We start from the raw sequence: 18,521 nt of genomic DNA, 5'->3' as shown, positions 1-18,521 counted from the left end.
AGATCTAATCTAATCAGCAGCAGTAATTGACAAACCCTGTGTGGGTATTTTATAAGCTGGTCAAGTGTTTTGTAAATAAAATCTGTATAAAGTAATAATGAACTATAGCTGAACATAAAAGAGTCCAAAAGTAGGTTACATGTATCTCTGAAAAGCTGTGTAGTAGAAGCATAAAAGTTATAAAAGTATAACACGAAAACTTCTAAATTGTACTGACTTTGTACTACAGGGCTTGAGAAGATGTATTAAGCTACTTTCCACCACTGCTAATTATTCAATCAATCAAGAAAAACGATATCATCTATTATAATATTAATATTTGTTCTTGTCTCAACACCTGGCAGCCTGTCTGTTCATATATGAAGTGATTGTTTTTTGTTGTTGAGAGGGCCACACTGTGAGATCCACACCCATCCCTCCTGTTGCACGAGTCTTCTTGTACTACAGATGATGTCATCTTTGACCGGGGAGGGGAGGAGGGACCTGGGTGACTCCAGCGGCTGCAGCAGCTCCGTCAAGTTAGTTAAAAGTAACCATAGCAACACCGGAAATACAGGCATTAGCCTTCAAAATGACAGTGTACACTTTAACGTCACTTCAGGGAAAAGAATAGTGAAAGTATATGAGGACAAAGCAAAATAATTAATCATAATAATTTTAATATCTACAATTAATTCATATCAATTACGTCATAGCAGGTGTATTATTCCTTTGAAGGCTGATGGAAAACATCAGTCATGGGGCTGTGGCCAGAAGTGCAACATTGCTTGAAGGTTTTGTGAGTCATTTCTGATTTAAATTTTTTTTTATGATTTAAATGTTTGTAAGTACAGAAAAATACACAACCTTTTAAAAACAAGGGGATTGGTTTTCCTCCCAGACTAACTACTCACATGTGTGAAGAGGACCATAATAGATTTTAACTGCAGTTACAGGCTACAGTTACAGTTGGTTCATGTGCCTGGGAGATAGCTCATAGCTGTTATCTTTTTTTTTTTTTACATTTATTTCCTATTCATATAAACAATGAAAAATAACAAAATAAAATAAAGTCAACAGAACTGAACAAACATAGCAGAGTATGTGCCTGTGTGACGGTGTACATGTGTGTTTGTTTGTGGGCTAGGTGGGTCATGGCGCAAAACAAAGTAAAGTAACATAGAAATATAAAGACAAAAGAGAACGATGGCTAGAAAAGCTGGAGTTTAACTATTTTATTCTGAAAGTCCGTAGCGGAAGTGCCTGCCTGTTAGCTTAGCCTAGCTTGTCGCTGATGGCGGTGGGAGGATCTTTGCTCGCCTGCCCCGTGTCTCAGCACCCTCTCTGTAAAATTAGCGAATACTGCAGCAAGAAGTGAGTGTGTTTATGTGTGTGTGTGTGTGTGTGTCACGACCAAGAGGACAGAGCAAGCGGGGATTAATATTTATAAAAACCTCTCATCTCGCTGGAGACAGGTAACTATGAAACGGAGGCTGTAGTTTGACTAAATATTGTTATCTGACACAAGTCGACCGTCTAATTATAGCTCACTTACTTGGGTGAGAGAACAAGGTGGTGGCTTGTCCTCAGACTAACATTCGCCTTTTTCCTGTTCAGGTAGTAGTTTAATCCCTGACTGTATACATGAAGTATATCTTGTAGTTGCCAGGGCGTGTTTCTCTACAACTGTTGATAGCTTCATTGTTGTTAGTTTCAAAGTCAAAGCAAGCAGATCGGATCCTGTTGGTATGAACAGTCTGTCCAACTGCTGCGACCTCAATAAGCAACTCCGCATGGCAAATCTCCTAATGAGCCATTTCTTTTCCTGAGAACAATTAATTTCCTCATTATTAAGACTCCCGTGTCTTAGAGGGCGTTGTTTTAACTGCCAACAATGATTTCCAAACACAACAAAACATGTGGAGGGGGACATTTGAGAGCGTGGGTGAGTTATTCTGGCGGAAACGCGCGAGTTGTCTTGATAATGTCAAAAGAAAGATCTGAATCATGATAGTAAGATTCACATAAAATGATTAGATATTGTGATCACCCTTCTAAATATGTTCAGATGTGTTGGAAATCATCATACATGTGGCATTCATGTGCTGAAACAGTCAGTTAATCAATTAGTTGAAATGACAGAAAACTTTAGTTTTAATAATAGAGAGAAAAAAGCCTGGTTCCAGCTTCTTAAATGTGAATATTTGCTGTTTTACATCTCTTTTATATCATTATACATTGAATATATTTGGGTTTTGGACTGGTCGTTGGAAATCTGAAATGTCAAATTCCAAGATTTGGGAAATTGTGATTTACATTTTGTTGACTAAACAACCAAAACAATCAATTCTACTGAATAATCAATAATGAGTACCGTTGCAGCCCTGAAAACTCTGCAAAAAGGTATTTTTATAAGCTGAAAATATGTTTAAAATACATTTAATCAGCCAGTTCAACTACGCACTATTAGATGCATTAGTGTCTTCTAAATGTAATGCTGCTTATATATTAAAGCTGCAACTAACGATTAATCTGTTGATTATTTTCAGATCAATCTATTAATTGTTTGGACTATAAAATGTCAGAAAATAGTGAAAAATGGACATCATAATTACTTAGAGCACCAATGTCTTTAAATTGCTTGGTTTGTCCAATGGATAATTGTTGTTGTCAACAAATTGTTGTTGATTAATTGTCTGTCTTTCAACTAATTGACTAATCTCACTTGTATACAGTAGTTTAGAGCTGAATCAATTAGTCGATCAACTAAAAATCTGCGATGTGAGAAGTTCCTGTTGAATTTAGTCTCCTGTGATAGTAAACTGAGTATCTTTGGCTTTTGGACGCCTGGTGAGACAAAACAAGCAGTTTGAACGTGTCCCCTTGTCCTTGTGAAATTGTGACGGTCATTTTGAACTATTTTCTGACATTATAGACCAAATGAATAGTGGATTAACAAAGAAAATAATTTGCAGATAAATCGAAAATGAAAACAGAGTATAGAATGTATGGACTTGTGATTCAGGTGGAGTCCTCTCGACCAGCCAGTCAGCCCCGTTTGTCTGCTTATGACCTGAGTTATTGAGCAGAAGAGAGTCATGAGGTGTCGGTTCTCTCAAAGCCATGCCGTGTATCCTCTGCCACTGTCTTTGAGTTTGGTCATCACGCTCAGGCTGCCACTAGCCAACTTGACTCTCTCGTCTTGCCCTACTTCCTCTCAATAGAATCAGAATCAGAATCAGAAATACTTTATTGATCCCCAGGGGGAAATTACACCTTAGGGTATCACAATTAGGCTGTAAGAGCCGGATTATCTGTGAGTGTCTTCCTTTTGTGTATTTCATAAATTCATGGCTGCTTGAAGGAAGCCATGAATGTGACCAGGCTGCGGGTCATTAATTTGAAAATAGCCAGCCAAGGCGGTAATTAGGCTGTAAGCCTGGCTCTGTCCAAAGGTAACACAATCCACCTAACAGCACCTGTGCAATAATTAACACGTTACATCTTGTTTGTTCAATCTGTTCAAGCCTGAAGTGTAAAAACAACAAGTTGCAGTTTTATGGCAGGTTATCATGAATGTATTAAGAGTCACTCCACCTTGCTACCAATTTGTACCAGTGGCCACTCCCGGTACTGCAACAAAAGTCCATGGAGGTTTTTTTCTTGACTGTTTCTTGGACGGAAGCGGTGACTTCCTGGAGTCTTGTTGTTATCTGAGGTTGCCAGGAAGCCAGCTGAGACTTCTTTATGCTAAGCTAAGCTAACCGGCTGCTGGCTGTAGCCTTGTATTTAGCGGACATATATACAAGAGTGGTATCATTCTTCTCATCTAAATAAGTGTATTTCCCACAATGTCCAACAACAAAAACAAAACCTCTTAAGTTCAGTTTAAAAATATAACATTTTGATGTAGTTTTTTTTCTTTGCATGGATAAATTGGTCATTGTCCGAGGCCTTAAGGGAGATGTCATACCTGGTTTTATTTCATGGGCTGGCTGACTGTTGGGACATTTGATCATTTCCTTGGGTGTACCAGTAAAGTCATGACTCATGAGAGACTAAGGATATGTTTGTAACATACGCCCAAAGAATGTGAGAGGCAGACCTGATCTGCTGTGTGTATTTCTGCTGTTGTGTTAGAGAGCTCAGCACTCACATTTCAATTTCATGCACTTGAGTCCACAGCTTATACTCAGGAATCTCTACATTGTACCTACAAATGCTTCATCTGAAACAGCCTGAAGCTTTCTCGTAAGATTAGTTTTTGCATAGTCACCCAACATCTGTTCCTCCATGTGATCTGATTTCTGTTGCCTGTCAGATGTAGTCCGATAAGGTGTTTTTACGTCAGGTGAAGGTAGTGTTGGCAGCCGGTGTCGCAGGCTGTCTGCTCCACCTCAGCCACAGCCAGTTAATGAACTTTAGCCCATTTCTCAGACAGACAGACAGACTTGCAGAGGTGAGGCAAATTCTTGCATGCCTTCAGATCTAAAGGTTTCTTTATGTTTAGCAAAAGTCACCACAGCCTTTTAGCTTGTGTCTCTTTGAGAAAGATAATTGCAAAAACTCAAATTCCTTATTAGAATTGCAGTTGGTGTGCCAAAGATGCTGGAAGGCATTCCTGTAAAAGGCATGTCCCTGAAGTACATTAAAAGTTTTTTTTTTATTCTGTTGTAAAATAAGTTTTGCGTCGTTCCACAGAGATTTGGTCTAGACTTGTAATCTCTGGGTGGATGTTTATCTGTCAAACTGTTACAATCCAGCCTTGGTTTTATTGCTCTGTTAGTTATGAAGCCTTTATCTACACCCAGAGTTTGTCTGAGCTCCTTGACAACTCCTATGTAATGGCAACACTAAAAACCCAGGAAATAATTTTTAAGGTTGATATCAGCTGATCTGTTACCCCCGGCTTTCTGAGTCTGATGTAGTTTCTCAGAGACAGAGGTGCAGCCCCGGGAAGCCTGTTAAACGAGCAAAACAAACATACTCGGACTCATTTCCTGCGATTTATTTACTTGTTTGCGGGACCTCAGAACAAAAAAGTCCTCATCATCTCAGAAACAACAGGCCCCTTTTATTGTTTGGATGTTTGTCTATGTTCAGCATTGTTGTTTGTTTTTTAAACTCGTATGAGGATTGCACGGCAGCTGTACCTCATTGGTCCAGGTCACGCTCTGCTCTGTGCTAACTCTGCTCAGCTTGTTGCATAACTCCTGTTGGCCCCTAAGCCTCAGGAAACCTCCTTAGAGAAAGAGAGAGGTGGTGTGTTCATTAACCCGGGGCATTGCTCAAATAGTTGTAGGAAGTAATGGTGCTTTGCTTTCCTGAGCCTTTTAATGGCTCCTCCTGTTGTGTTTGGATCAAGTTTTATTTGTGCTTTTCAGTGTCTGAGAGCGTTCACTTCACACTTTGTCTCCTTCATTGCTGAGCGGCACAGTGAACTTACACTAACTACTGCGACGTCTTCATTTATTTCTGCAGCTGTTATTTGCTATTATTTTCATTATGAATTAATCTGTTGTTTTTCATTTAATCTTTTAGTCGATAAAACACTCAAAAATAGTGAAAAAAATGTCCATTGCAGTTTCCTTAGTCACAAGTTGACGTCTTAAATTTACTTCGTCAAAACCCTGAAGTATGAAATGATATAAGAGGAAAACAGCAAATCCTTCTAATTGAGAAGCTGGAACCAGCAAATGTTTGGCAAGTTTTCTTGATAAATGACTTAAACGAGTCATGAATTCTTGATTTTCTGGTCGCTGATTAACCGTGAAATTGTTTCAACACTAGCTGACTTCACAGACGCTTTCATTTTTAGCACTTGATACTCTCTTCTTATCTAACTCTCGGCAAGAAAGGTAATACGAGTGTTTCCCAAAATGTTGAACCATTCCTTTTAATTTTAGAACACTGGTTTACAGGCTGTGGGTCAGGAGCCTAAAATGTGAGAAGAATAAAGAGATAAGATGGTTAGAGGTTATGATTACTTTTTAAAAATATTTTTCTCTAATCCTTGCTTGCTTGCCATGATTGTGAGATTAATAGTAGAAATACGGGGTTCAACGTGATCCACCAGGAATGTGCACTTGCATGAACGTGATTGGCCAATGTAGCACCTTGTGGGATAACGTAGCGTTGCAAGTTCAGCTTTTTTACTGGACGCCCCTGAGTTTTTTTTTGCTGGAGACCCCTCCATTGTCTACTGCCAGAAGATTGGGAGGAAGAATGCTAATAGATCACTAATATAAATATCTCATATCTCTATCAGGCTGCATATCTGTTCTCCAGCTTGTTATAACTTAGTGCAGCCATAAGAGATCAAGTTTAATATTTTATTACAATAAATACAACCTCGTTTGAAAAGATGAGTTAGCTAAAGTTCAGTCAGTTCAGTATTATTTTGCTATGTTTGTTTACACTATGTCTCTTTGATGTTTAACCTGCAAGTAACACAGTGTTCCTGCTGTCTCACAGTCATAGTTGGTCCTCAGTCAACCTCAGAATGATTGAAGACTTTATGAATATGATCTAGCATCTTTGCACCACTGAATAAATCTCAGTTGAGTCGCGTAGCGTCCCAATGACAGGCAAATGAAAATGTCTGCACCCTGAACTGAGTGATGGTTATGTAGAGCCGACAGAATGATGTTGAACTATTCCTGCTTTTGTCACAGCTTTCATGAGGACGGTTAATCTTCCAGTGACACCTTTGCTTTTATTCAGTGCGGAGGTCTAAAGTCAGCCAGCTGATACCGGCTGCAGATAAGTGATGCCCATGTTGTGATTGAATCTGCGTGAGATCAGGTTTTGATGTGGAGAGGATGAATGCTGGCTGGAACACGATATACAGGCTTGATGACAACAGTAGTGAAATCTGTTCTTACTGGCAACCACCTAAACATCCTCCTCAGTTGTTGCTGTCATTAGTGTCCATTAGCGCCTAAAATGAGGGCATCAGTCTTAGGTAGCCTCAGTATTCGGCCCAGTTTGTGGCTATATGGGACATTTTCACGCATAATTTCCTTTTGCCAATGTGTCGAGATGTTCCTTCATTTGCTCCCAATATCACTGCCACCACGCACGAGCTATCATTGTGCAGTGCAAAGGAGGCGACTGTGTACATGTGCCTGTATGTGCGAGTAAGCTTGCGTGCGTGCTTGCATGTTTTGCCTCTGGCAGCCCTCTTCGTGTCCCGGCTCTGCTGAGGCCTGTCCAAACAGAACTGCAGCCAAAAGCTCCTCCCAGGCTTCACAGAACAGGAAGTGGATTGTTTTGTTTCACAGGGTGAGCCTCCGAGGCCTCGCTGCTGTCTCTCACTTGCTTGGCTTTGAACCCATCATCTAGTTCAGACCATCTCTGGTCCAGTTGGCATTCTCTGGAAACAAAAGATACTGTGCAGTTTCTCTGGAATCAATATTCAGCCCAGTATCAAACCCACTTACAGAAGTGGAAGCAGTCTCTGTTCTCAATAAGTATTCTATTTTTTGTTGAATCTAATCAGTTGAGGCTGTGATTGATGGTTTTTGGTCGTCGTTGTACAGTATATGCAGAGTATTTGTTCGCTTGTCTTTCAATATATATTAAACATGTGGAAATAACAGGAGTGAGCACACTACTGGTAGCCAGCGGCCTAAATTCAAACTTGAGTCTTTTGGCATCTCTGCAAACTCTGTGGAGCTGTAACTGAACACACTGCACCAGAAGGACCCAGAATTTCCATAAGAAGGAACAAGTAACCCAAGATGTTAATAAAACTGTCAAACAAGCAAACACACCCAAAATTTCCAGTATGGCTACTAGTTATGCCAAGTCCAAATATCCATGGAAACAGGACTTGTAATAATTTCTTCTCTTGTTTCCTTTTTTTTTTCTTTCCTGGGCTTTCTTTGCTCACTTGGCAACTCAGGCCATTTATTCATATAACAGTTATATATCCATCTGCTTTAATAAATGTATGCACTTTTGGAGAATGTGTATAAATGTACATATTTTTGGAGCTCTTGTATCTTATTCCGTTATTTTGACACTAGCGAGACAATTTTGCTTGCTTGTATTTATATGTTTGCAACAGTGTAATATGCAAACTCCTTTTAACTTCAAAGTGTTTTTTAGAGCTGCAACAATTAGTCGATTAATTGATTAGTCGATCAGCAGAAGATTAATTGACAACTATTTTGATAACTGATTGATTTTTGACTCTCTCGATTATTTGCTGGTTTCCTTGGTCATGTACAACTGTATGTTGGACAAAACAAGACATTTGAAGACTTTGGGCTCTGGGACACTGTTATGGACTTCTTTGCCAGCTGTTTCCAGTATTTGGTGCTGCTGGCGGTAGCTTCATATTAACTGTACAGACAGATGAGTGGTATCAAGCTTATCATTTAACTCTCAGCAAGAAAGTAAATATGTGTATTTCCTAAAATGTGGAATTGTCCCTGTAGTAAAATCCATGTAACATATGGTGTCCTTTTCATTTTCTTTGTAAACGTAAACTCAGCTGTTTAATGGAGTACTGATGGCTTATTGATCAAGCTTATTAGTTTGATGATTTGTTAAGACTTTGCAAATATTGATTCAGATTCAGATATTCCCCAGCCCTGCATTGAAGGTATTCATTTTAGTTAGCCATCTAGATGAAATTGGTGACATCAATCGGCTGATCTGTGATGGTACCAAACCAACAATAGTTTGTATTCGTGGTGATTTGTTTGATGCTACTTACTGAAAGGTTTGCTGTTGCTATGCATCCGAGCGGAGATTAAAGGTGGGCGTTGGGGCAGAGTCAACTCAAAAGTTTTGCCAGCAGCACTGAAAGATTAATTTCCCCTGATAAGTGGGTGCCCTCGTGAAGAGGATTGCTGTCAAGACTGTCTGGCAGAAAGTGGATGAGGTGAGGAGCCAAATGACTATATGCACAGCTGCTCCCAGGCAGCAGGGCTCCAGCTCATCCATCAGCTGCACTGCTAGCTCATCCCCACACAGCCTGCACCAGCTAAACCAGTCCTCTCATCTGGGCTCATTGCAGAAGTGTTTCTTGGTTCAGTGGATTGTGTTTTGTGCACAGGAAACCAGCAAAGCTTCATCCTTGCAGGCCTGAAGCATAGTCGTAAAATCTAACCCTGGACCTCATCTTTGTGTTTTGGTGGGAAATGCTTGTATGCTGTTTTCTTTTTCTGCAGTTTACACACATGCTCACATGGGCTGGTGGCAGATTTGGCTCTTCCTTCCTTTTAATGCAAAGTAATTTTTGAGATAATTAGGATATTGTCTGCTATGCTTTAGGTCTCCACCAAGTACTTCACCAGCTGCTCTGGTTTCCCGGACACTCTTCTTTTCCACACACGTTACAGGGAAACAAACAGGGCGGAGCAGGAGCCTGATAGCACATTCCTTCATGTCCCAGCTTGTCTCAACACCCCCCCCCCCCCCTTTCTCTTCCCCGTCACTCTACTATCTTCCTTCTTCTCCTCTGTTCTTCATGTACCTTTGTAGTCTAGATTTGGTATTGGGGATTCAAGGTCTGTGACTGCAGTTGTCTGTGACAATGTGCAGATCCAGGAGCACTCCCTTAGGTGATGCAGCACTGTCAGTCAGAGATATCAGAGTGGTTGCTTTGGAGCCACACAGCATGAGCAGAAAAAGTTTTTGTACAAACGTTGTGTTCTTGGTTTATCTTGTGTTCCTGTGATCTTCACAAATAATTTAAATATCTGTAGTGTGGAAAACACAAACGGGTGACAAAGTGTGACTGTGTTGTTTGGCTCCTTCCTACAACATGACAAGTGAAATCTCCCATGACAGCAAAGTTTCTTTTGTCTTTTGTGGTACTGCTGATCATTTTGACACTCAACAGTTTTTGGTTTTGTCTGTTGGTGACAAATTCTTGTAAAAACCCTCCTCTTGTTTCCCCAACAGAGATGGCAGCCATTCGGAAGAAGCTGGTGATTGTCGGGGATGGAGCTTGTGGGAAAACATGTCTTCTCATTGTGTTCAGCAAAGATCAGTTTCCTGAAGTCTACGTCCCAACAGTGTTTGAGAACTACATTGCTGATATCGAAGTTGATGGAAAACAGGTTTGTACATTTGACACCCAAGTGAGCAGTCAAGAAGTGAATGTGTCTGTCATCTTCTTTCCATCTGTGTCGTAAACCGACACTATCTGTAAAGTAATAATATGAATGGCCGGATTAATGTTCACTAAGCCCCACACTCCTTAGTTACTGTTGCTACGTCTGTCAAGCTTTATGTTCTCGCACATAATATAGTTTAAAATCATAATGGTGGCAGAACAAAATTCTTAGTAATATTTGATCCTTGATTTCAGTTTCAATTTCACTTGAGTTCGAAAACTCTCCGGCTGACCTTTTAATGTATCAAACTGACTCATTTTAAAAAGAGAATCTTGTAAAAGAGGTCATAAATATGCACTTGATGGCTAGATACATATATATTGATAGATAGATAGATATTGTGCTAAAAGATAGACAAAGAAATCATTTTCCTCCCCATTTGATGATCCATGTAGAACACCTGAAAATACAGAAGCAGCATTATTGTAGTGTAGAGCTTGCCGCTCCCAGTATGATAAGTATAATAAGGAAAAATGCCAGATCAGATTGTTATTTTATTCTGCCATTGTTTGGCTTCTTAGCTTACATACTTATACAAAAGAAGAGGTTAGATTTAGATCTAGATTAGAATAGAAAACGTGACCCCACAAAATAATGTAGTATGAAATGCTCGTTGGCCTTGGAAGTAAGAGCTGACAAACACACTGTTAATCCATTCCTTACACTTCTGCTGTTATCACTCTTACTACAGCACCATGCACACCTCTTTAACATGGAGAAATCCAAAGTTTGAAAGACCTGCTGTGCCTAAGTACAGTTGCTAATCTATGATTGGACAATCACTGCTCAGAGGCTGTGTCCGAAATCACTCGTCCCTGTAACAGACACTCAGTGGTTTACTATAGTGAGCAGTAATTTGAGATTGCGGGAATTTGTGACGGCACAATATAGTGCGTATGTTTCACACTCAAGATGATTGAAGGTAAATAATAATAGTGCACTGTATTGTAAATATGGAGTTAATTCAGGCGCGGCCAGAGTTATGAAACCAACTACATTAAAGTCCTATTAGCGTCTTGAATCTGAGTCACGGGGAGTTGGTCAGCGAGGGTTGAGTCTGAGCTGCAGATGGCTCGTTATGTCAAAGGCTTTTGTTCTCTTGAGCACCGCTGCAGGATCACCACTTGGCAAAACAGGAAATGACTCTACTTCCCAGCTTCCTGTTCAGACAGGGATGTCTCCTGGCAATCCCCCTCCTCACATCAGGACCCTCCACCTCCTCCTCCTCCTCCTCCTTCCCGATAAACGTCTCTCATTTCCTGTCCTGGTCGCACTTGGATGCTGGGAGAGTAGGGGGTTAACTGTTGTGTTCTGGACAGGAAATATAAATTTAGGGATCCATGATGGACATCGGTCTAGAGGGGGGATCATTTTAGTAAACATATGAGTGTCGGCCCCTTTAGTCATCCCCCCTCTAGCTCTCAAGGGAATGGCCACCCTATAAGCCATTATACAACCAGCTGGATTGTGTTCTCAGCCCCTAAATTTGAGTTTAGTTTTACCCCCCCCCCCCCGGAGGGTAAAAAACATTTTCTTTCTCTCACCTTCAGTGCATTGGGCAGACTCTAAAAATAGCTGTTTTTTCCCTTCTTTCTTTTCCTCCCCAAAGTCTGCAGCTTACAACAAGTCCAGTGGGAACATAACTGCTCCGGTTGCTCATGCAGTCTCAACAGTGTGCAGCCACCTCCCACCCTCTGCCTCTGCAAACCTCTATTTTGGGACCGTTGACTGATGCTTGTGCTCTCTGTGGGCATACCAGAATCTATTGTCATTCAGTGAAGTTCCAGTATTTAAAACTTTGCAAAAGTTTTTTTTTTTTTTATCCCTCGGAACCCAGCGAGTCAGCTAAAGAGCGGAGTCGAGTGAAGACTGGCTGTTAATGCCTGTACAGGGACAGAAGGTATCTGGTTTGATGCCTGCTAATCTCCCACTTTCCCTAATTGAATTAATCAGTGGCGTGATGGGATGAGGCCAGTCCCTGAGTTCATTTCCACGACACTGACAACATAACAGACTTGTGAAGCTGATTAGGTCAGAGCTGCAGTGCTGGTGAGAAGCAAATATCTAAACATTGAATTCCCTTCAAACAAGGAAAGCAACTTGGGTAAAACATACAAATCGCAAGTTATGATCAAGATGCAACGTATGTGCGGCAAGAGGAGATAAGTGTACCGAGGGACTGCAATCTTAACATATTTATTGGCCATGGAGAAAATCACTCAGATGCCTCATGCCTCAAGGTTCACACTCGTCATACTCCGAATAGTCCCGGCTCTCAGTGGATGAGAAAAGAAACTTCATCACTAATGATGTCGTGACTGGTTAACTGTTTGTTTGTGTATTCATCCAGAACAGTGAGCAGCATTACGACTACTCTGGGTAGACAGCTCATTTTCATTTTCAGCCCTTAAGAAAGGTTCAAATTACAAACGTTTCAACAAAATGACACGAGTGAATGAATCGTGGGGATAATCAGGAGTAACAGGAGAATCACTCGTTTGTTTGTCTACTACTTCTGACAGTGGTTTTCTTGTGATTTCTCCCAGGTGGAGTTGGCGCTGTGGGATACTGCAGGCCAAGAGGACTACGACAGGCTGAGGCCTCTCTCCTACCCTGACACAGATGTCATCCTCATGTGCTTCTCCATCGACAGCCCAGACAGTTTAGGTGAGGAACCTGACGCACAGAAGCCTATTGTAAAACATTTTATTTGTGTAACCTATATTTAAACAGGTTAGTCTGGCAGAGACGGCAGCAGCACAGAAAACTGAGTAATATGATAAAATACTGTATAAAAGTGATTTTGTTATCGTGTTTATCTTCACAGAATCAAGGCAGTTCATATCAGCTAAGCAAGCTGTTAGCCTTAATAGACCTGATGGGAAGTAGGATTAGTGCAGCTAAAAACATCTTTGCCTCGAGCAGTCTGCAGAGCAATCCATCATGAGAAGTGTTCTGCGCCGTGACTCTGCACTGCCTGTCCCTTTTTATAGTCCCCCCCCTCCTTTCTCTCTCGGTCTCTCGAGTGTTTCAGCTCACTTCTTGTCTCTCTCGGGACAGAAAATATCCCTGAGAAGTGGACGCCTGAGGTGAAGCACTTCTGTCCCAATGTCCCAATCATCCTGGTGGGGAACAAGAAGGACCTGAGGAACGATGATCACACACGGAGAGAGCTGGCCAAGATGAAGCAGGTACAAAAGCCTCTGGAGGTCAATGAACTGTGGATTGGGATAATCAGGGCACAAGTAGGCACCTCTTCAGTACTCAGCCACCAAAGACCTGAGGAACATTTCACGAGGTTCAGTCTGTGAGGTTCTGTCTGAATTATTTATGTACATATTCATTACAAATATTGCTTCACACATAGTGACAACAGCACTGCTTTGTTGGCACATTGTCTCTGGTAAAGATATGGGCACAATCACTTCTCTTTAATCCTGCACGCCAGACAAATCCAAGCCTGTGTTTCTTGTTTCGGTGTAATCTCCAGATCACTCTGGCAGACTCTCAAGTTCACAAGTTCACCTCTGTTCAACTTTAACCGTGCGGATGTGGACTGTCGGCCAAGAGAAACACTGAGTCATTATTCTAGTGTGTTTCATCCCCATGTTTAGTACATTACACAGCTTGACTACAAACAGCAGCTCGTTTTTGATCACTCCGCTCAATGTTTCTTCACCACATGGGAACCGTGACATCATGTCCTTCTCCAGGGCTGAATGCAGGGCAATTTCATTGAACTGAAGCTTAGTGTGACCGTACCTTGAGATGATAAAATGTGATCCAGGAAGGCCGGTTTGAAGGTTCACCACAGTGGTTTATAATACTATGAGACCCGATTAGAAACTCTGGAAAGTGACGATGGTGAGAGTCATTTAATCATCTGTCTCCACAATCGCTAGGTTAAACAGTAGAAATACGATGGTCGCATTACAAACTAATCTACCAGGAGAGTTTTTGACAGGACAATGAAGTGCATTATGAAAGGTGCTGCAGCAACAGTTGAGCCGGGGCCTCATGCTGTAGACATGTAAATTTGTTCGGAGTTAAACATGTAAGAAAAGAAAAGAAAACTAAAAAAATGTTGCCAAATGGTGCTGTTCACCATCTCAGTCGATGTGACTTAGTCTAGTCAGTTTTATATATATTGTCCAAAATCACAAATTTGTCTCAAAGGGTTTTACAATGTGTTCAACAGACGACAGCGTCTATGCGTAGTCACCTCGATTCAGAGGGAAAAACACCTCCAAAAAACACCTCCAAAAAGAGGGAAACCTCAGGAAGAGCACCAGGACGGACAGACATGCAATATATGTCCTAGAATGTCAATATTAGGTAAATAAAGTGCAAAGAAATGGAAATATATTGATCAGAGAGCAATTTTCTGAATTAGGAAAAAGCCAAAAGAAAGATGGAACATTAACTGAAATGAAATCCCTCTTTGTCTCCCTTTTTATTTGTTTACCTGACGGCACTCTGGCAGTTCGTGGCCTTACAGTCGTACTATACTACACTAAATGACAGCAACATGTTGGTTTACTGTGTCACAGAATGTCACTATGGCTCATTCTCTGCCTAGGAACATGTTGACAAAGCTCTCCAGCTCTTTCAGATGCCACTGTCAGCTTTTCCTTTCTGTAGGAACTGTTTGACAAAGAGTAGCACTAAGTCATCAGTTCAAGTGTTTTGGTGGTCACGCAGATGTTGTTGGCCCGACATGTGTAATCTATGATGTGGCTGGATGGGTCAGTGAAGTTGTGTACTTGAGGCTCTGATTCCAAGTTTTATCTGTTTTGATTCGTTTGTCATCATTTCAAGTCTGTGTAGACAGTCACAAAAACACAGGTGCATCAAATTCAGCTCATTTGGTTTTATAAGAATCTGTACAAAATGTATTGTGGTGGTAGGTGCACTGAACATATTTATGGCTGTCACTAACAATTATTTTCATTATCGATTAATTGTTTAATCAAAAAATCATCCGTCCTGTTTGCTAAATATTCCAGTCATCTTTTACTTTTGAACCCGTCATTGTCACTTTATACGACTCATTTACACTTTTCTGACATTTTACTTTACTATCGTTCAGCTTTTTATTGAGATGCAGAATAAAACAGTGGGAGCTGTTATAGGATAGTGATAAATTACATTCAATCACTCCCCAAAAATAAAGATTACCTTCCTACTAATAATTTTCACACAGTCCCTAACGATCTCTGATCTACCCATGCAGGAGCCAGTGAAGGGAGATGAGGGCAGAGAAATGGCCGGCAGGATCAACGCTTTTGGCTACTTGGAGTGCTCTGCAAAGACCAAGGACGGTGTGCGGGAAGTGTTCGAGATGGCCACTAGAGCGGCGCTGCAGGTCCGCAAGCGCAAGAAGAGAGCCGGCTGCACGCTGCTGTGAGCAGTCCAGACACCATGAAATCAGCTGACCAACAGGAGAAAAAAAAAAAAAAACACATGAAAAGGACTGACCTTTCACCAAATGGCATCTTTGTACTGTATCTCGCATTTCACGGTAACAGGCAGGCAGATGAACCGAACGCAAACAAAGCTGATACAGGAAACGGACTTTGTCTATATTACAACCGTGGTTAGAAATTGATGTTTAAAGTTCCCTGTTGATTTGCATTTTCTTTCTCCAAAATCTGTCTTTACACATAGAATGTTTTCCTACTTGTTTTTTCTTTATATTTGTAATGTAACGAGGCAGTGATAGATGCACATATTTGTATGCAATATTGTCCTTCATGAGCTCGGCCAAGCAGCATCCTTCATAGCTTGTATAGAGTCTTCATGAGTAAGTCCAGACTGTCCTGTTAGTTCCAGTTGTGTTTATCATGGTAGCAGTTGTGATAGAGAATGAAAGTTTATATCTTTTGACCATCAGAGCTAGTGCCTTTTTTTGTTTGTTTTTACACCACCATCTACATTCTTCACATTTGTCAGCTAGCTAACATTTCAGCTGAGGGGCTCTCCATTGTACTGTAGCTCATTTTATACAGCGTTGTCATTGTGAAACCTGAGCAAAGCCGTGACTAAGGCTTTCAGTGCTGTTGACAACTCGTCAAGCACAACAAATGGTAGCTTGTGTCGTTTTTATTGGCATGAATCATCAATGTTCCCTCGGCATTTGCCATACTCACTAAGGATAAAGAAGGTAACTGCCTCATGTGAAACAAAGGAGTGAGCTTCACATTCTCTAAGAGTATAAGATCCCTCATAACTGTTAATCTGTGCAGTGGACCAGGATGGGCAGATTAGAACTGGCCGATCAAGACACAAGCCAATATGATTCAACTATGCACAAAGGCTGTTAGGACCAACAGGGAACTGAAACAGAAACGAAGGCCAAGACCTGGTGAAACCTCTCGTTGGTTTATTGTGAGTGACTGAGTTCAGCTCTTCGTCTGCTACAATGCAAGTGAGCCGGTCACGCCCGCTGTTGGAATCCATGTGTTGGGCGGGTTAGCCCAGTCGAGGAACTCATGTCTTGTCAGAGCTGTTAGCCTTTGCGTGTGGATGTTTCCAGTCGGACGACATTCTTTACATGTTTGAGAGGAGCTGAGTTTGTGTGTGAGGAGTTTGTTTTTACCCGGTGCCTTCTCTGTTCTGGTGTGCCTTTTTGGTTGTTCTCTCCCAGACCAGATAGACCAGCTGCTCTATGTCAACCTGATACTGACTGACAAGGTCTAGAGTGACCTTTTCTGACATGTTTCATAAAGCTTTGTTCTTTGAATTGCTTCAAAAATGGGCTTGATTACGCAAAATGTGTCATTAGTTTCCTAAAACTTTCAGTCCTCATAACACAAATATTAAGATTTTATCGATGAATGCAGTCTGGTCTTTATTATCTTCTCAGATAACACCAACTGACGTCATGTAGTTTTGCGTCAAGAATGAATCATGGGAAAACTACTGAACTTGTAACATTACATATTTCCTCAACGTCACTGGGAAAACATCTGCCTGGAGCCATAAAGGTTGTCTTTGATGTTTTAGAGTTGTGTATTACTGCCAAAAATGTTAGTTTTTAGAGTAGAAACTGTGGAAAGATGGAAATTGGGTTGATTTGTCGGTCTTTATCCTGATCTATGTTGCTCTTGATCTTCACTTCTTGGCAAGAAACATTTTATATTTTATGTTTCAAGTCAAGACGATCTTCAGGGGTTCTACACTGAACTGTACTCTTTGCAGCTTTTTGGGGACTTGTCAGAGACCGTCCACTGGTCCCAGTTCTTGCTCACATGTCCTCTCAGAACACTCGATTGTGAATTTGACCTGAAAATATATTGGCTTGTTATACAATGCTTGAAAGGCCCAGCGACTGTCATCCTCAGACTCTTTATGACATTCCTTTTCTCTGCCTGTTGCTCATTCATGTACTGTACACGTCCTTTGGTTGCATGTTGCTGTCCGTCTAGAGGAGGGTGGATGTTGAAATGTTGATGTTGCATGCAACCATCTTATAAGGCCAGTAAAGGCAACAAGCCTACCAGCTGGCAGGATCGATCTGTATCTATTATATTGTAATGCCATTTGTAAAGCAGCGTTATACCCTCTACTGGCCAAGCACATATGCTCTAACTGAGAAGCTACAACTTAATAAAACTAGTTGTATTTTCCACAGCTCAACTGAGGAGAGGGGGCAATCTCACACACACAAGCACCATATTAATGTTGTTACCTCAACTCTTTATAGGGTGGATACTACGTTTTAACTCTGGACTTTGTGCATTATTGTGATCAACAACAAGCACACTAACAAGGCACGAGTAAAGAGATTCAGATCCTTACGACTAAAGATTTTTATCAATGGAAGCAATGAGTGATGCGTTTCTTAGTTGTGGCATGATGTTCACGGGTTTCAACAAGCTTAACGCCGAGGAATTCTTGGGAATTAGAGGTCGGCAGCGATAGTTGAATAACTTTCACAGCTGGAGGCACAGCATGATGAGAGCATTCCCTTAGAGCAGCAGAGGGTCTAGTGTTGAACATATCACAAAGAGCATGTACTATACTGCTGTTAATGTGTATGCAGATAATGTTGTGCTAATCAAAACTTGTCCTTATGATGTCGATGCATGCATGAGAAAACCATGGGTCAATACATACAGTGCACACAAACGAACACTACATGCACGTCTTTGGGAACAGCTTCTGCTCAGTGTTGTGTATCTGTTTTTTCTTTCTTTCTTTCTTTCTCTGGAAGTATTTGAAATGATAAAATGATCCAGATTTATATAAAAAGCTCATTGTAATAATGCTTTGTAAAAGAAAGTGTTGTAGTGAATGTTTGATCTGAAGTGAACATGAACATTGTTAATAAACTATTTTTGAGACGAGACCGACTCGCCTTCCTGGGTCAGTTCTTGTCACAAAATGAAGGAATCAGATATGTTTTAA

The 18,521-nt window shown here is 41.0% G+C and overlaps 1 protein-coding gene across 2 annotated transcripts; it reads left to right on the top strand.

Annotated features, from left to right (window-relative positions):
* The first annotated feature begins 1,335 nt into the window (after positions 1 to 1,335).
* On the top strand, positions 1,336 to 18,509 carry LOC139282537 (rho-related GTP-binding protein RhoA-D-like). 2 transcript variants are annotated; one of them, XM_070902298.1, is made up of 5 exons: positions 1,336 to 1,454; positions 9,898 to 10,055; positions 12,659 to 12,779; positions 13,173 to 13,303; positions 15,346 to 18,509. In XM_070902298.1, exons 2-5 carry the CDS (start codon positions 9,900 to 9,902, stop codon positions 15,517 to 15,519), a joined length of 582 nt encoding a protein of 193 aa, XP_070758399.1. In that variant the 5' UTR covers positions 1,336 to 1,454; positions 9,898 to 9,899; the 3' UTR covers positions 15,520 to 18,509. The 2 variants fall into 2 exon arrangements, with proteins under 2 accessions (XP_070758399.1, XP_070758398.1); XM_070902297.1 differs by lacking the exon at positions 1,336 to 1,454 and adding an exon at positions 1,897 to 1,924.
* The last annotated feature ends 12 nt before the right edge of the window (positions 18,510 to 18,521 follow it).

This window comes from Enoplosus armatus, chromosome 3 (genome assembly GCF_043641665.1).
Source record: "Enoplosus armatus isolate fEnoArm2 chromosome 3, fEnoArm2.hap1, whole genome shotgun sequence".
NCBI lineage: Eukaryota > Metazoa > Chordata > Actinopteri > Centrarchiformes > Enoplosidae > Enoplosus > Enoplosus armatus.
The sequence above is the reverse complement of the archived record's forward strand: the minus strand, read 5'-3'. Positions and strand labels throughout refer to the sequence as shown.